The sequence below is a fragment of the Oryzias latipes genome, chromosome 3 (assembly GCF_002234675.1).
Source record: "Oryzias latipes chromosome 3, ASM223467v1".
NCBI classification, from domain to species: Eukaryota; Metazoa; Chordata; class Actinopteri; order Beloniformes; family Adrianichthyidae; genus Oryzias; species Oryzias latipes.
The window spans coordinates 6,658,609-6,678,324 of record NC_019861.2 but is presented as its reverse complement, the minus strand read 5'-3'; the positions used below and the strand labels follow the sequence as shown (position 1 = coordinate 6,678,324).

Sequence of the window (19,716 nt, the reverse complement as noted above, 5' to 3'; positions counted from 1 at the left end):
GAGTAGAGGTCGGAGTAGTATTCCACCCATCTCCCCAGCTGTTGTTGCTTGTCGGAGATTATTTCTCTAGTTGATGTCTTGAGGCGTGCTGTTTTGCTCTGATTAGGGCCCAGCACTTTCTTGATGCTGTCGTACATGCCTCTTGTGTTCCCTGATATGGATGTTTTCTGGATGTTGTTGCTGAGCTGCTGCCAATATTCGTTTGCACAGTGTCTGGCAACCGGTTGAGCCTTGCTCCAAATAGCCCTAAGAATTTGTAGGTTCCTCTGGCTTGGTGGCCAATTGTATTCTGCCAAGACGGCACACTTGGCTTATATGACTGGAATTATCACAGAGGACTTTGCTTAAAACCAGTCGTGCGTCTTTGTGGTCCTCTTTCTGAAGGTTACCAGGGCAGTGCGATGCATTGTGTTTCACAGAGTTTCCCACTTTTCTAAGGCAGTCTCCTGCACTGCAAAAAACAACCATCTTAATTCTAGAAAAATGTATTTTTTTAGTAGAAATTGTCTAGAAATAAGTCAAATTATCTGTCCATGCAGCTAGTAAATTTTACTTAACAAGATGTCTTGATTTAAGTAAAAATATATAAGCCATCTTATATATTAAAATATATAAATCTTGAAATTAGGCAAAAACACTAATATAGAGCAGTAAAGAAACTAGAATATAAGATCTTGTTTAAAATTTAGTGTCTACTGAAATGCAGAAAATAAATCTTGAAATAAGCTATGGCAGAGTTTTTTTCTCGTTTCAATACTAAAAAGAATGAAAACAAATTCACTTTCGATTCTTTTATTCAACTTACAAACTGAGATTTGTGTTACAAATTTACCCAACGGCACTAGGAATACAACTGTTTCTTTAACAACACAATTAGAATACTCATCTAGAGAGCAGACATAAACATTAAACTGCAAAAGCAGTTTATCTTCCAACAAATGCTTTACTTTAATGCTCTTTCATGTGGTGATGCTGTCCCGCTTGTGTATTGTATCCTGAAAGATCTCTGTTTGAATGACAGAAGGATGGCCACGCATTTGGTGTAGGTCAGATGTAGTGTGTTAAAATACGCCATTTAGAAAATCAAACCGTGGTGAAGCTTTTCTTTTTCAAATAGAACTGGCATCAAACCAATAGCAACGATGCATCTGCTGCATTTGAACACCAAGACTTGACTCGACAAGCCTTTATTTTGGATGAAGACGTTGGGGATCTTCTGTTGGCTATAAAGCAGACAAAACCGTTTTTACTTTAGTATCTCCAATGTAGTCATTTCTTTGTATCTGCTTAGGGCAAAAATAAAAATTTACCTCCAGAACATGCAGTAAAGCTTCACTAGCACACCCCAGTTTCTCTTGATGGAGGTGCCACCGAGGGAAAGAGAATGGAGAGGGCCTTCACCAGAGCAAAGTTGGCTTCTACTGAAACACAATAAATTAAATTTTACTTCTTGAAGAAGAAACACATAGAACCTAGTGTTTTCTGAGGAGAAGCATTCACACACCTAACTACATGTATCAAAAAGGGATAAACTTACTTTTATCCCTGTTGATTGGTGGCTTTATTGCCTTCTTTCATACTCCATAAAATGACCCTGGCGCAGCAATCCTCCCATCTCATTCTGACTTCCTCGAATAATTCATCATTGTGGGGAGCAAGGACTCTTTGCATTTTTCCAAGCACCTGCAATGACAAACCAAGTGGTGAAAAATATATATACATTTAAAATTTTACTTTATACTTTTTACATAATACTTACATGATGCAGTTCTCTGGATAAACATTCAAGATGGATGAAGCTCTGGTATCTTCTCTTATGGCTCCACAATCAATGTAAGCTTGTCTGGCCTGAAACTCCAGATCAAAAAACTGGTATACATCATCTAGGTTGGGCTTCTGCTTTATGTACATTTCCTGCATTGTTAATATGCCTGGCTTGTACTTGCATACTATCCTTATTCACTAGAAGTGATCAAAAATTGTGTTTTAATTTCTGCTAACAATAGTTACTCACAAACTTTAAAATTTTAAAGTCACAATTTTTAATACAATAACAGCCAGTTTTTATTCAAACATTAAGATCATCAAGCATACATGACAAACAGTCTTTGAAACTGGCCGATTTGGGTGGGAAACTGCCCAATCTGGCAACCCTAGCATAAAACTGGCCCTGTGTTCGAATTACCGCCCTAACCCCTATATAGTGCGGTCGCCATTTTGTAGTGCTGTCCGAATCTACAGTTCAAAAATCCAGTGCACTAGAAATTTCCCAGAAGTCTCTATGAAAAACTAGTGTGGATCGATGCTCACTCGATTGGCGAATATTGACCAGAATGGACTGCGTTCAGACCAGAATGCAATGCGTATGACCCACGATGTGTTTGAATTATTCGAAAATGGCAGCCGGTTGCGCAAGGAAAACAACCGAAACATGAAAGTATATTAAAAAGTATCTTGTATCTGTTGTAAAATATACTTGTAAATACGTAAGATGATGTGTGTAATATGTTATATTCCTCAATCGACAACCTACATTGTTTTGAAGCTCATCAATTTCGGTAATGCCAAAGCTAACGCTAGCGCGGATTAGCGCCGAAGGCTAAAAACAAATGCTATATATGATTTTACATCAAAAAGCAGTGACTTCTAAACGTAGTCATAAGTTATTAACACGTGTTTTAAATGTGTTTATATATGTAGGGACAGACGAGGATGAGGAAAATCTGATCCATCTCTGGATGGAGAAAGATAGCCTGTTTGTTTTCAGGCAAGCTCGTGCCGGATGGGTAGAGAGTAGACACTTGATCAGGATTAGATTTGTCTTCATTTGTTAATAAACGGTTAATCGTTGTCATATTGGGGTAAAGGTTTTTGTTGAAAGAGGAGAGGAGGAAAGAGCAAGAAGGGAGGAAGAGCGACAGGAGAGTCTGTTAAGCTTACTTGAGTTGAAAATATTGTTCAAAAAAGGTAATGTTGCCATAGTTTTTCCAATTTGTTTAATAAATGCATAAACAAAAATGAAAAATTTACATGTATTATTTAAATCTGACCCATTTTTAACAATCTCAAAAGGATTTTCATATAAATATTAAATGTACATATTTACAATTTTGTTTTATATGTTAACATTTATTTTTACACATGTTAACAATAATTGTGGTCCTCCAGAGTCATGTGTGTCACAGTTGGATCTGAAAGGAGAGCAGAGATTTGTCCTCGCAGACGGAAGTCACTTTGCTTGTCCTGCTGGTTCCTGGTGTTGTCCTGCTGGTTCCTGGTGTCGTCCTGGTGTGGCTCAACATCTGACGGGCCTCAACCACATTTCTCATGGGTTCCCTGTAGGTTGTCAGCAGCGTGATGGGATGTGCAATGAGGGATAACCACCATCACCCAAAAGGATCCTTCAGGTGGGTAATGTTTGATTTACATAAATTTGGCTTTTATGTAGAACCAGTGAATCATGGATTGATCCAGGATTCCCAACAAAAATATCTATAAATTTGGCATTAGAGTTACATACAGCCTCCATTTGAATGGAATAAAAAAGCTTCTTGTTAAAATAACAACCTGAATTTTCTCTTAGGGCCTTTATTCTTATGTGGCAGCCATCAGTGTTCCCCACGACCTTTTGGAAGGTGGAAGACCAAGCGAGCTGCTAAAAAACCAGGGGTGATTAATGGCAGTTCATTCCAACTGGGAAGCTGGATGACCCTGCTCATCAGCTTGAGGATGTGGTCTGCCGTCCTGTGGACAATGTCACTCACAGTGGACCGTGTCATGTCAAAGGCCCTGGCTACTACACTGTAAGATGTGCCACACGCCAGCCAGAAAAAAAAAATACCAGGACCTCAGTCTCCTGTTACCCCCCAGAGTGTGAGGAACCCGAAGCTGCTCCACCAGATGCTCGATGGTCCTGCGGGTCAACCGAAAATCTGGTCTTATGTCTGACTGACCGTTAGCGTAAAGGGCCAGGACAGACACCTTTATGTTGGCAAAGCAGTAGAGACGTGGAAGATCCTGTAAAATGGAACATTAATATATTTCATTGAGGAAATTAAATCTCATTTTTTGAATGTTTCTATTTATTTTTGATGTCTTACATTTTAGTTTATGAAGTATTTATGAATGCTGAAAAATCTCGTGTTTTTTTTTTACTGGGTGAAAAATGAAAGTATTTAAAAAATTAAAGTATTTTTGTATAAAACAAGTGATATGGTTTGACTCTGAATAAAAAATACTAAACTTTGAACTCACAAGTGTTTCATGTAGTTAGACTATACAACTCATAATCCAATGTTGAAAAAGAATGTTAAAGTCTTACCCAGCAGATTGTGTAACCTTGAGCACAATTAGTGACAAATGCTTAAGTTTGACTAAATAAAAACTTTAAGTTTGACTCACAGTTTGTTCATGTCTGGCCAGGGAATCCAGAGGAAATCTGAGACGTCTGCTTCTCCTTGCCGCCCTGTGATGCTGCAAATCTGCTCGTTTTCGGTTTGATCTCACAAAAAACCGTTGAATTATTGCCAACAGGAAAACGGACAAATTCATATTCAAAGCTATTTTCAGTAAGGTGGAAGAGAAAACTACTGAAAAATGCCTCCTCACAAGACCCCGTAAATCGTTCAGCGGCAAAAAAATAAATATTGCCATAGACTAATGACTTGAGGGTTTATTTCTGAACAAATACATTAAATCACCACCAATGTGTTTGTATTTTTATTATTTATGAATCAGCCACGTTTTCCATGATCAAAACACAGCAGATTCATAAATAGTCTTCGTAAAATGTTCATATTTATTATGTTTGTACTTTGACAAATAGGTGTCATTCTCCGCGTTAAATAGTAGTAGTTCCCCTCCAGACCAGGTAGTGGCGGTGATGCGCCACTTTGTTTTCGTGTCAAGCGCAATATAAAAACACCCGAAAGAGAAAAGTAGTGAGAATGGGTGTCTGAATTGCTATGAAAATTCAGTGAACTATATAGAGAACTATGTAGTGCCGCACTATATAGGTTTTTAGTAGTTAGGGGTTAGGGTAGGAATTTGGACACAGCCTGAGATACAGTTGAGCAGTATTGGGCTAGCAGTAACTCAAATTAGCTTACTACAATAGCATACTTCTTAAACACTGAAATACATTTTAACTAAACGAAAATTAAATTTAACATGTTTAAACAGAACCAAAATCTCATTAATTGTATTTTAAAATATATTAATGATGTATAAAGCATACTTACAAAAACGTGACGAAGCAAGTAGTGCTAGCGCAAGCTAGCTAGTTGCTCCGTTAGCCTGCTTCTCAAGATGTTTAAACCCACTTCATAATCTTTACCAGCTGCGTGGGGCGTACTGGTGATTTATTCTATGTCATATAATTTAATATTGCTTACCTCCTTATTTTATCTTGTCCACCGAATATTGTATTGCTAATTTGTTTTTCCTGTTTGTCCACGTCATGTTCTGGATCATCAGATGTACGTCGCAAATGTGACAAGATGGCGCTGGGTCGGTCAGAATATGAAAATACTCTATGGGTATCCCAAAAATGCAATAAATGGAATTCATTTTTTGTGTTACAGTTCATTATGCCATCATTATGAAAAGACATACGTTATAAAACAGCATATGACGTGTTTGCTCTACCAGTTAAGCTTAAGCGAGTCTTCTGAACATATTAATCCCCCTTCATCTGGTCACAATGGATTTTCCATTCTTGCTTGTGCCCGCCGGAATGTTCCATTGAAAAAAAATTACGCAAATACATGAAAAATACATATTTTAAAAGATCAACTATTCTACGTAAACCTTGGTTGATATAACAAGTAACTTATTTGATTAAGGAAGATAATCATTGTTTGATTTGAACAATCTTTCGATTCAAAATAGATCTTTGCACAAAATCTTGAGTAGGTATTGCCCAAACCAAGCGCGGTAGAATTATGATTGCGTCATCTGTGGATTGCAAAGTACTGTTTAATTTTAATTTAAATCAGATCACCATGCTGTTAAAATGAAGGGGCTTGTTCTCAATCTTAACAAATATGTCTGTGAAAGGTCTCTAATTATCATTTCTGCAAATAAAACAATACTTACTTTTGGACTTACAAAAAAGATTTTGTGGTAAACAATGTATTGTTGACAATACATACAACAATTTATTGAAGCCAGGTTTATGAAACACTGTTTTAACAGAGACCTTCTTGCTTATGCAATATCTATACCTAATCTTGCTTACCTTTGTCGAGGACGGACGCTTTTCTTCTCGCTCCTCCTGTATCAGCCCCCCCCCCAGCTTTTGTCTGTCTTCCCTGGAGCTGCATCTTTCTGCCTGCTGCGACTCCTGCTCTTTTTACACTCTAAAGATGGATCTGATCAGCTGGTCTTTGAATTCGATCGACAGAGTTTTTTCCACACTAAGGTACGGGAAAGCGGACCCTTCCTGCCCAGACGGCACCCACGCGGCTGGATACACCAACGATCCATGGGGCAAGTGGAGGCTGGTGTGCCTGGCCCAGCTGTCTGTGGAAGACGTTGAGGATGTGTACCTCTTTGGATTCATGATAATTGGATTCCTCATCATTGGGATCGGAGGATTTCTGATCTATCAGGCAGTCTGGGAGCAGAAGACGGAGAGAGGCGATTCGTCTGAGCTCTGGAATAGGATTCTTCGGGGAGGGGAGACTCAGTACGAGAAACTTTCACAAGTGGATCAAAAGCTCTGTGCTTGTCTTGCCCACTTAAGCAGGATGCTCTCGATCTTTGAACTTGTGCAGAAGATGGATACCAACTTGGAGCGCGTTTCTGCCCGAATTGAGGCTAGACTGGTCTAAATTGCCCACATTTTGGATCAAATCTGCCTCTTAGTGCAAGACCAGTCAAGGACACAGCCAGCAGAGCAAACAACCTGCTGGCGCCGGAAAATCTAATCTAATCGGACCCCCCCCGAGCTGAGACTCCTTGGCTCCAACCAAAACATCATTCGCTCTCAGAGTGTGAAAACTGCCGCTGTGCTGAAGGCCGATGCTGCTGCCCTGCCCCCCCCCTCGACCTCGACATTCCTCGGAACTCACCCCCCCGCCCCCGAGTGAGCACTCCTGGAGACGCGAGAGCCCGTGAGGAGCAGCTGCGACCGGAGTGGAACACGGGGGGGGGGGGGGCACCCCCCTATCCAACCTTCCCAGTGATCCTTGTGTACTGCGTTGTCGTGATAATATGTGCTTTTTGTGTTTAGACGGTGTACTTTTTTTTCTTGTATCTACACATTGTAACAACAGTGTTGAGATACGACTTTTTTTCTGTCACCAATGACCCAGACCCTCCCCATTGGTAACCCATCTACACCCATCCTAGTAAGGCAGCGCATTTATTGCTGCAGCCTCAGTCAACTCTGAACTGTATATGTGTATCTGTTGTATGTTTGATCTTGTTCAGGTTGTACTGGAACTAATTTCATATGTCGGTGTAAGCTGTGCATATGACAATAAACGAATTCTGAATTCTGAATTTATAATTTGGGGCGGCCGTGGTGCAGCGGTAGGGCGGTCGACCCATGATCGTAAGATTGCAGGTTCGATTCCCGCCTTGCATGCCCATGAGTCGAAGTGTCCTTGGGCAAGACACTGAACCCCACCTTGCCTCTGGTGGTAGGCGGGCGCCTGTGTTTGGCAGCGGAGCGGCCACCAGTGTGTAAATGTGTGAGTGAATGTGTGTGTGACTGGGTGAATGGGTCCGTGATTGTAAAGCGCTTTGTCCTTGTAGGAAGAAAGGCGCTATATAAGTATACGCCATTTACCATTTATAAATGCTAAAAACATGCTTGGTTATCATGTCATTTCAAAATCAGTGTTTTGATCAAATATACTGTTGATAATGATATTGCAGTAAAAAACAAAATATATTTATCTATTGTTTATCCTATTAATATTGTATGAGCTATTAAACATCAGTATTCAAATACATTTTTTGATATCAGGATATATGTGGTAACATCTAAAATAAACTTAAATTAAGACCTTAACCTGTGCTTAAATCAGGCCTGCAGTATTTTTTCTTGTTTTGCATGTAAAATGACTTATTTCGAGATTTATAAACTGATCAAGAAAGTGACCTTGAGACAGGGCTTCTTGAATGTAGTTCTCCATGGATACCCTTTCTGGTCCAGAGAGATTATATAATTTTCCCTTGGAGAGAGGAGCACCGTTTAACAGCTCAATGGAGCAATCGTACGGTCGGTGAGGCGGGAGTGAACTAGCCTTAGCCTTACTGAAATCAGTACGAAGATCGTGATAACAAGCAGGAACATTAGACAGATCCATTTCTTTCTCATGAGCGGGATCAGGAGGGTTAGGAATGGGCAAGGCAGATTGAAGACAATTAGCTAAGCAGTAGGTGCTCCAGTTAGCGATACGGGGCGAGCTCCACTCAATGCACGGATTATGGAGCTGGAGCCAGGAGAACCCCAGAATTATAGGGGTCTGTTGACACTGAGTAATGAAGAACTGATGATATTCCCGGTGCTTACCTGAGGTAAGAAGGAGAACGGGGCTGGTGCGCTTAGTAATGCGAGTGAGTTGTTTGCCTCCTAGGCCGGCAGCTTTGACAGGATTGACGAGAGTTTCAACAGGAAGGGAGAGTTCTTGAACGAGACGTTGGTCGATAAGATTATGTTCTGCCCCGGAGTCTATGAGGGCTTTGAGTTCGATAACCTGATTTCTGTGGCTGATCTTGACAGGAACAAATAAAAACTTGGAACTGGGAAGCAGTCCTGCAACTTCCCCCCGTGGCCTGTCATCTAACGGGGGTTCAGGAGTTTAAACGAGCGCGGAAATCGGAGACCATATGACCGGCTTGGCCACAATAGAAACATAAGCCCTCGTCCCGTCGTTTTAAACGTTCCTCGGGGTTAGTTTTGAATGACCGATCTGCATAGGTTCATCGGGGACATTGACAAGAGTTTCACGGCTAGAAGGTTGAACCAAATACACAGGGGGAGATGGATTAACCGGAGGAGGCGGAGGCTTACGTTCTTGTTCTGCGAGCCGTTCTCGTAACCTGACGTCAGACCTTAAGGCTGCGGTGACTAGGTCTTCCAATGAGTCCGCCTCTGGCTGAGAACATAAATGATCCTTGATAGGTTCGTTAAGTGACTGATAAAATATCCCTTTTAGAGCAGGGTCTGGCCAACCCGCTTCGACCGCTAAAATGCGGAAGTCAATCAGATGGTCGCTTACCGGGCGGATACCTTTTTTGAGACTCAGTAACCGCCGGACTGCTTCTTCCTGCTTTTGGGGCTGATCGAAGACGAGTCGGAATTCTCCAATGAAATGGTCGAATGGGAGGTGATTGATCGGATGGGAAGCCAGAAAAGCTTGGGCCCATTGTAGCGCCTTACTGCGGAGAGAGTTCACAATTAATGACATTTTGCTGTGGTCGGCTTGGTAATTCCTGGGAGCCTCCTGGAAAATGAGTTAGCACTGTAGTAGGAACCCTCCACAGGTTTCAACATCGCCGTAGAAAGGTTCCGGCTGGAGACGGACATTTTCCGGTGAGTAGGTGGAAACGGAAGCGGCATTGTTGCCGGAAACGGGAGCTTGAACCGCGGCTACAGGATTAGCCGATTGACCGGTTAGTTTCATGAGAGTCTGCGTGATGCTATCAAGGTGGCGGAAAAGGTCCTGTTGGGCTGAAGACATCTGGGACAGAGCGTCAGCTTGACGACTTAGGAGGGTACCTTGGAGTGAGATGGCGTGGCGAAGCCCTTCTGGGTCAGCTGGGTCAGGTGTGTGGCCAGTTCGTTCTGTCATGGTCGGACAATAGTTCAGAGTGACCCAGATGCTGTAACCCAGAAGGATACTCGGACAACAAGGTGAGTTTAGAAGTCTTTATATAGAAAGGTGAGTTTTGGCTTCTTTCCAACAGATGCGCGGCAGCTGCCTGGAGGAGAGCAGCAGCAGGATTCCAGAGGTGAGACGGCGTGAGATCTAAGGACAACGACCAGGTGAGAACCAGAGTTGATTATTCCTGAGGCAAAAACGAGAAGAGCAATTAGTAATACGAAGCTTGGCAAACAAAACAGGAACATGAGCGAGCCAGACTAAGCACCGTGGGAGGAACAACGAACTGGCGTCGAGTGGAGGTCCAGGAGCTCCTTAAGAGGCAACAGCGGTGATGAAGGTAAGGGGAGACAGCTGGTCGCGTCAGGAATAGAGCAGGCAGGGGAGGGGGAGAGTAGCTGGCAGAGGCACCATGTCAGGTAGTTTAGAGCCTAGACTATGTTAAAAATCTGCACATTTTTGTTGGAGCTTCTCCGTTTAAGAAATCCTGTAACACTGCATGGTGTTAACAATCTCTTTGGTTTGTTATTTCGCCAATACATTTTACAATATGTGAACTGTATCAGGTTAATATTAATATTTTCTAAACATATATAGATGTATTTCTATTGAAATATGTTTAAATGTGTTAACCGTGTAAATTCAAAATTGAATTGAATCAAATTGAATCAAGAGGATTGAAAGAAAAGAATGATCCAAGCTCTGTTGAATCAAAGGAAAAGATTTTTGAAATTATTGGTGATACCCAGTCTCATTGCTACAGACAGCAATAAAGAAGAAGCACCATCCAAAACAGAGAGAAGAATCTATATGTTCTCCCTCTGAACTCTTAAGATATTTTACTTGTCTAGAGACAATAATAAAAAGGTCATTTAACTTTATTCTTGTTTTTTCCCTCATTAGACTAAAGCTGGATAGCAAGTCATCTAACTGGGTCATAGAGACACAGAAAGCAGACGTCATTTAGACGCAGCCCCCGCAGCAGGAGTGAACCTCACCATAGTGGAAGAATCTCTGAATGATCTCATGAACCCAGACTTGGAGACATGATTATCGATATTTTTGTAGATCTTTTTAAAATAAATAGATAAATCTGATCTCTAAACTTCATCCGTGTCTTCCATGCATTATAAAAATAAACACAGACACTGCTCCATGAAGCAAACGGGCCAAAAACATTCATGTGTCTGAGGTGTGAAGCCTATGAACATATTTTGGACAGGTGTCGAGCAGTGAACTGGTTGCACATGGAAATAAAGGCCGCCGGGGCAAATCTGATGCGTAACTTTTTTTTTTATTTATTTATTTGTTCCTTTCATGAAAATTGATGTTCAAAATGTTTACATGTTTCTCTTACATATTGAACATTGTCATGATTGGAAGGGAGCAGAATTGAAGAACACAATTCTTATAATTATCTGCTCCCTTTTAAACATTACATTTACATTTCTCACACCATCACCTGTGCTCAGATTTCACAATGTACAGTTCCACTACACAGTAAATACATTCCATTCATTTAATACATACATTCCAAAAACTGCATTCAACAGTCAAGTTTGTACAAACTAATTTGTTTAGCTTTATACATGCGTTTAAATTTAATAATATTTTTGACAACTTTTTAACTGATTCTCCTGGGAATTCCACATTTTTCACATTTTTACCCCTGCTATAGACAAACACTTTTGCTTTAATGTTGTTCGAGCAATCTGTTGTTTGAAATCAAATTTTCTCCTATGATTTTCTTCTCCTGTGGTAAAAATAAAAAGCTTTTGTAGGTAAATCTCTGTTTCTGGCTTTAAACATAACTAATAAGGTCTGCAATTCAGTTAATTTTTTAAGTTTTAATAAGCCTGATTTAATAAAAAGTTCATTTGTGTGATCTCTAAAATTAGCTTTGTGAATAATTCGAATAGCTCTCTTCTGTAGTAGAATTAAGGGCATTATATTAGTTTCATATGTATTTCCCCACACTTCAATACAATATGTAAAATAAGGTAAAACCAAAGAGCAATATAACATGTGCATAATATGACATGGTAAAACATATTTAGATTTGTTCAGAACAAAAAGGCTCTTGGCTACTTTATTTTTCACATAAAATATATGAGATTTCAATGTTAATTTGTCGTCCAACATAACCCCTAAAAATTTAAATTCAGACACCTGTACTATTTTTATGTTGTCAATGGACAAAGTCACTTCTGTTCTGTTTTTATTACCAAATACCATAAACTTTGTTTTTGTTAGATTCAAAGATAGTTTATTGTAGTCAAACCACATTTTGAGTTTTATCATTTCCATTTCAATAATTTTAGCTAAGGTTTTCAGATTATCCCCAGAACAGAAAAAATTAGTATCATCAGCAAATATCACAAATATCATTTATATATAAAATAAAAAGTTTAGGTCCTACAATTGAGCCTTGTGGGAGTCCACAAATAATATTCATAAGATCAGACTTCTTACCTCCAAACTGCACATATTGTTGTCTGTTTTTTAAATAACTGGTGATCCAGTTCAGGGCGATTCCTCTAACCCCATATGCATATAATTTAGAAATAAAGATAGAATGATCTATGGTGTCAAAAGCCTTCTTTAAATCCATGAAAACTCCTATTGTGTATTTCTTTTTGTCAATTGCTGTTGAAATTTCTTCAACTATTTTCATTATAGCCAAACCAGTGGACCTATTAGAATGAAACCCAAACTGATTCTCACTTAACAATTTATTTTTTCAATAAAGCTGTCTAGTTTGTTAACATACAACTTTTTCTAAAACTTTAGAAAATTGAGAAAGTAATGATACTGGTCTGTAATTATTAAAAGTATGTCTGTCTCCATTTTTAAAAAAAGGAATAACTTTAGCTATTTTCATCTTTTCAGGAAAAATTCCTAATTTAAGTGAAAGATTAAAGATATGATGTAGTGGTTTTAAAACACAATCTATGGTCATTTTTATTAATTTCATGTCAATCCCGTCACTGTCCTTTGAGGTCTTGTTTTTTAGTTTGTATACTGTAGTCAAAATGCCATTTTCAGTCACATCAGATAAATACATAGATTGGGAAATCCAATTTTTATTTTTAATAATATCTTTTGATTGTATATTGCATGTAATATTTTCTGCTAAATTGTGTCCTATATTTACAAAAAATGAATTGAATTCATTTGCCATGTCCTCTTGCTTTTTGATGACCACATTGTCTTTAAGGAAGAAGTGAGGTAGTTCTATTGATCCTGACTTATTTCCTATGACCTTATTCAGAATATTCCACGTAGCCTTTAAGTTATGTTTATTTTCATACAGAATCCTATGATAATATTTCTTTTCAGCTTGTCTCAATACATTTGTTGACTTGTTTTTGTAAACCTTATAACGTTTTTCAGCTGCTGCTGTTCTTAAGTTTAAAAAGTCCTTATAGAGTTTGTTTTTCTTTTTACAAGCATTCTGTAGGCCATTTGTTATCCAGGGTTTTCTTTTATTTTTAGATTTAGGTATACTTAGAACTTCTGGACAGTGTCTATTGTAAAGATCTAAATAACATTTCAGAAAAGCCTCATATGCACCGTTTACATCATTTGTATAAATTTCATTCCAGTCTTGATTTATGAGATCATTTCTGAAAGCGTTCAGAGTTTCATCATTCCTTATTCTTTTGTATATTTGGTGGATTTCTGCTGACTTTTTTTGCAACCTGGTCAAATATAGCAAAGACAGGCAATTGGTAATTAATGATATGTCATTAATTACCAACCCACAATTTCTTTGAGTTTCCAAAATATTGGTAAAAATGTTGTCTATTAAAGTTGCACTAGTTGTTGTTATTCTGCTAGGCTTTGTAATCAAAGGATACAGTCCTTTACTGTATAATGAATCGAAAAAATCAGATGTTTGTAAATGTGAATCTAGCTTTATGAGATCTATATTGAAGTCTCCACAAATTATTAATTGTTTATGATGGTTTAGATTACTTAACATATCTTCTAAATTTTCCTTAAAAGTCTCAATTTTTGATCCTGGTTTCCTATATACACATCCAACAGTCATATTTTTGTTTTTTTGTAACTCTATTTCCACAGCAACACTTTCCATTAAATCATCAATAGTAGATGTCATGCATTTTACCGGTTTCCATTTTAAACCGTTGTCAATATAAAGGGCAACTCCCCCTCCAATCCTATTTGTTCTGCTATTGAAATACAAATCATAACCTTCAACTTTCAAATTATTTTCCTTCCCTTTAATTATCCATGTCTCTGACAGAGCAATTACTTTAAATTTTCCTTTAAATGTGTCCAAAAAAGATTTAATTTTATCAAAATTTCTTGGTAGACTTCTACAATTGAAATGAATAACAGAAAATTTTCCCTCAGTTTTAACTTCACTGAGTTGTTCCTCGCAGTAATATCTGCAGGTATCCTTGAACTTATTAAACACATGAGTCTCTGGATCCACATCATTATCAAAATCATAAAGTCCATGCTCTGTATAATCAAACTTAGAAGTGTTTTCACTCACCACTGAGTCAGTCATTTGTGCTGAAAATAAAGTCCTGCTCTCTACAGAAGAGGTCCACAGTCTGATTCTGTCAGTAGAGTCTAAACAAAATAGAACTTTAGAGTTTTTCATTTGTACTGATCCAGGTCTTTCAGTTGTCTCACTACTACCACTTTAGCTTGCTCTGGTGATCCATTCAGTTTTATGAACACTTTTCCATTCCTGGTCCAGGTGGCTTGTATTTTATGTTGCTTTTTCAGGATACGACATGTCCAAGCAATTTCTGAGTTTTTCTTGGTCAGGTGCTCATTTAAATAAACTCCAGTGCCCTTCAGTTTCTTTGCCTCCTTTAGGATTTCCACTTTGTGCTTTCTGCTTACAAATCTTATAATGATCGTAGGCTTCTTTTTTTTATCCTTACTTGGCAGAGTGTGGCATGCTGAGATGTGTCGACTATCCAGATGAATGTCTTTACTTCTCATATAGTGGATCACTTGTTGCTCCAGGGTGTGCTGCTCCTCAGATCTTCACCTTCTTGATCACTTTTTGGGCCAGCAGCCCGGCCATAACTTTGATGTCTGGTCTCTAGCCCTGTGAGCAGAAGGTCATCTGCTCTGGAATTCTGCTCCAAGTCATCCACCTTTTGCTCCAGGATTTCAATCCTTAGATCCTTTTGTTTGATGACAGCCTTTAACTCCTGGATCTCTTTTTCCATGAGACCTGTCAGTGTTTTCTGATTTTTTACCACTTCACTGATGTCCCTTGACAAGAAGTTCAGAGATTCCTTCATTTCTGCAATTTCAGCAGCTAACTTAGTATTACTGGACATCTTGCTCCGAGTCCCAATAGAGGATGACATGCACTGCACGGTAGTTCTCTTCTTTCTGGATACAATAACTACTACTTGTCAAAATTATCAAGTAGAATAAAGTGGATACATAAAGCAGAAATACCAATGTCTTGACTTTTGATGGATGTCATCATATTTTAGTGATTTTTGATGGATTGAATCAGGCCTTTAGGCTGAGAAAAGCATTGGCAGCCACTTGAATGTGGTGTGAATGTAGCTTCATACTCCAGCTTGACTTGTATATTTCTTCTTTATTATGTATTTTTTGTTGTTGTTGCGACTTATAGGACAGAAAATATGGTACATGGTTTTTAGAGAGAGAAAACAAAAACAAAGAGAGGTTTAAGAAAGTTTTTTTTCTCATTCTCACTGAACTACATTCAAGAAACATCTGCTTCTTGTCGCCACACCAAATAACAAATGTTTTCTCATACCTAATGGCTTGTAACTGCTCTTGAAACATAGTAGAGAAGATGTACATTTATAGCGGTTTAAATAAAAATTGTCTTAAAAAATTGAAAAAGTACACAATTAAAGATGTGCATATGTAGCCATTTCTTGTGAAAAGACCAAGGAAGAAATCTTTTCAAGTCAATCTTTAAGATTAACTCCCAAAAAGCAATAGTGATTCTCATTCCTTTTTACCTTCAGCACTACATACAAATACAAGCAATCTGGCTTTGTGAAGGTGGGCCAACAAACTAAACTGACTTCATTCTCACTGAAAAATATTTAGTATACAAAAATTGTAGAAACATCCGTTGAAATTTGCATTTGCATTATACAGCTTTGTTGTTGACTGAACACTCCAGCTTATCTGTAAGTGCAGGCTCGTGAGGTCTGCACCTGCAATGAGAGGCTGCTAGGGCTTCCTGCAGCTTGGGAGCTCCAATAACCCTGACCCTGCAAAAGCAAAAACTGCTTCCATTCCAATATTCACTGGCACCTCACACACACACACGCGCGCACCCACACACGCATGCACACCCACACACACACACACACACACACACACACACACACAGATTCATCCTCCCTTGTGCCAAAAGATGCACAAAGAAACATTTCTGTCTTGGTGAGTGGACCTACGTTAGTATGTTTAATTGATAAAGTGTTTTTTGAAAGTTAAATAGCCTCAAAAAGCTTGTCCAAATTGCATTAAAAACACGTGTTGAAGCTCTAGTAGTTAGTTTCTACTAATGTAGAAACCTTAGATGAATTGCCTAACATTCTGGTGGCATCATCTTTTTAACAATTATACAGTGATAAATGGGTACAACGATTACATTTGGGCCATTAAGTCTGTCTCCGGTGATCAAACTGAAGTTGTATCTCTCTCAACAGTATAATCTGCTTTTAGAGTGATTATGTATATATTATGTATATATATCCAATAAATAAACCATTAAGACCAGAGAGACCCGCCTCAATCATCTTTCCATTAACTGTAAAAGCTATCCCAGTGGTCTTTTAATTATGATCATGCCATTTTTAGCCAAAATCTAAAAACCTGTCATTTTCTAGTATATAGTTTCTCTAAAGTGGCGGGAGTCCATCAGAAATTCTCGCTAAATTAAGGGCGGGGCTATTGGCACAGAGTAAACCTGTCCTTACTTCCTGTCATCCATCAGTTTGCATGCTCTCCCGCTTGCTTACAGCCCAACAATACCAATCTAAAAAATATGACACGCAATATTGGAGCTACCCAGCCGTATAGTATGATCCAGATTCCATCTCAGACAAAGAAAACAAAGACGAACATGGATCAATTTATCTGCAAGTAGATGAATCAGGATTTAGCGAAGCAGGGGAGTTTGTTGCTTGCCGATTGTAGGTCGTATCCCTACCCATATGGTTTCTCTCTACCCCTACATTTATCCCTCCAAACGGATGACAGAAATTCGTACGACACTACCCCTCAATGACATCATGATATGTCGCCGATGAGCTACATTAGCGTGTAGCTGCCAGTGCTCAGAAAATACATAACATTGGTTTCATAATTTTTCAGTGAGCATGAATTATCAGGACAAAAAGGAGAAAGCAAAAAAGGACCTCTAGATGCTGTTAGTTTATCAGCCAGTATGTGGACATCCATTAATATGGAGGCATATCTTGAGGGTAATTGCCACTGGACAAAGAAAGCAACAAACTTCATTCAGTCTTCAGGTTGCATCATTATCCTCAGAAACACTGCAGACAAAATTAGGCAAAGTAGGACCGGTCAGGTGTAATGTTCCCGCTAATTTTTTGTGTGTTTGAGCAAACACAGATTCTCAATGAGCTCTCCCTGGACTATTGAGCACAACACTGGGGATTCACTATGTAGTCACGTCTATAGTTCACATTTCTAAAATCTGAGATCTCCTAAGAAGTCATGCAGCTTATTAAATTAATCAAACCATGCCAAGAATTTTAATCAAATTATGTTGAATGTCAGGGATTTGGAACACTAACAATGAAATGTCTAAAAGTTTGTTTTTTACAAGTTCTGTGGTCAGGGAAATAAGCCATTCTGTGAATTGGATAATTATGTGCGCCCGTTCAAAATGCGAAATAATATGGAGGAAAGACTAATTGATGTTGTGTGCTCGGTGCTAATTGTACGAGAATTGAACCAAAAGAAGAAAGAGTAGGACTTTATGTCCGAGAAGACGCCGGACTCATTCCCCGCTCTCAGGTAAAAGTCTGTTGTTCATTTGAACAACTGAGATCATGTGCATTGATATGAACTCAGCTTTGTATACTGGACACTCGTCTTTATCCTTTTCATCATTTTTGGTCACCTGTCACTCACTGAATTGCACTGAATTTGATTTTCTCCGAAAAAAGAGAGCTGACCATGGCCCGAAGAAAAACCAAGCAACAGATGACTATGATGACCTTAAAAAAATAGTTGACGACATTCAAGCTACGTTACATCCTTTCATGGAACGAGTGAACGAGATCCAGGCTACGCTAACTCCTCTCATAGAGCTAGTGGAAGAGTTCAGAAGACTCCAAGCGATGTGGAACAAGAAGCAAGAATGTCATTCTCACTGGCTTACAGATCAAACCTCTGGCAAAGCTAACTGCGGCTGGAGCTGGCACTGCTAATGCTAATAGCGCTAGCATTGCTAGCAATTCTTCTGAAACGGGGAGTGATGGAGTCTTTGGAACATCAAGTGGAATAATTTCTCACGTCTGAAGGGATTTCCCTGTATCTAAATACCATATAGACCTGCCACTTGCTTCCCAGGAGAAAGGAGACGGATAAACCAGCGATCCTCATCAGGTTTTTGAATCAGAAACACAAGCTAGCTTTGATGAATTAAAAGAAAAATCTCAAAGGATCTGCCATTTATTTGAATGACTATCTGACCAGTAGAAATGCTGAAATTGCCAAAAATGCCAGGCTTCTCAGGTATTGTAAGCAGATTCTGAACACTTGGGTTTAAGGTTGCAGGATCTTCGTTAGACCACTCGGTCCACCGGATCGGTCGAAGGTTCTGGTTGTTACCAACAAGAAGGACTTTGAGAAGTGTTTGATCACAGACTTATGAGCCAACAAATGCAGTAATAAATTAAAGAGTCAAATATAATTTCAAGAAATAAGGCGCCTGGGATCTGCGCTCTCTCTAAAAGTCTAAGTCACCCTGATTTTCAGCAGAGAGTTCTGACCTGCAGACAACCTGACCTCAATTTTCATCGGTGCTGAGAACAGCTGCTGAAGGAAAAGGACCTTAATCTAACTTTGCAGACATAACAGCGAAATTAATTTATAAACTCTGTTAAAACCAGAAGGATGGCTGTCAATCAGGCAGGAGAAGATGGAATACCAACCTTGGACCATGCAGAATATGGACCCTTTTATTTCACAGCATTACCTTATAATGATAATAAAAATGATTGATCAATTATTGACAATGGTTAAAATGATTGATCCCTAATTTTATCACTTCATTTGCTCCAAAAATTGATTCTTGATTTTTCCTAATGAAAAATAATTTGCACATATTTTTAACTTTTGATACTTGATCAATATATGCTATGAAGATTTTTGAAACAGTGTTGTCTATGCTTTCTGATATAGTGTTATTTTTAATCATATACATTATTTTTTCTAATGAATATAATCTGCATATGTTTTATATAACTCATCAGGATTTGCAATGATTTCTAAAATAGTTATGTCTATTTTTACATAATTAAGTAATCCATCTTTGTCATGTGCTTTATTGATACTAAGGATTCTTAATTCTGTCTGAAAATATATAGGAACCGGATAATGCAGACATGCTTACGGTAGAACAGGGGTGGGATTATAAATTCGCTTCCTTTTACTCCCTTTCAATCAATCTTTAATTTTATGTCTAATTATCCTAAGTTTGATACATATTTGTATGAATGTATAACTGCTGATTGTATTGTTTTGTGCATTATTCTTATTTGATTGCTTGAAATAAACTATTTTAAAATAAAAATAAAAAATTTGATATTGTGCGCAGGACAGATTTATTGTGCGCAAAGGGTGTAGGAGTAGTGTG

General features: G+C 38.6%; 1 protein-coding gene and 1 long non-coding RNA gene across 2 annotated transcripts in view; both read right to left on the bottom strand.

Moving 5' to 3' along the window:
- Positions 1–784: 784 nt before the first annotated feature.
- On the bottom strand, positions 785–2,182 carry LOC110017125. Its single transcript, XR_002292435.2, has 4 exons — positions 1,760–2,182; positions 1,538–1,683; positions 1,311–1,421; positions 785–1,223 (listed from the first exon to the last, which is right to left on the bottom strand). It is a non-coding gene; the product is annotated as an uncharacterized LOC110017125 (long non-coding RNA).
- A 7,074-nt stretch (positions 2,183–9,256) lies between these two features.
- LOC111946770 overlaps positions 9,257–19,716 on the bottom strand; it is a 39,937-nt gene continuing 29,477 nt past the window's right edge. The window contains exons 4-5 of the mRNA XM_023951026.1: positions 9,497–9,695; positions 9,257–9,393 (exon numbers count right to left, since the gene is read on the bottom strand). Of these exons, the coding sequence (XP_023806794.1) occupies positions 9,257–9,393; positions 9,497–9,695 (336 nt within the window). The remainder of the gene's footprint in view (positions 9,394–9,496; positions 9,696–19,716) is intronic.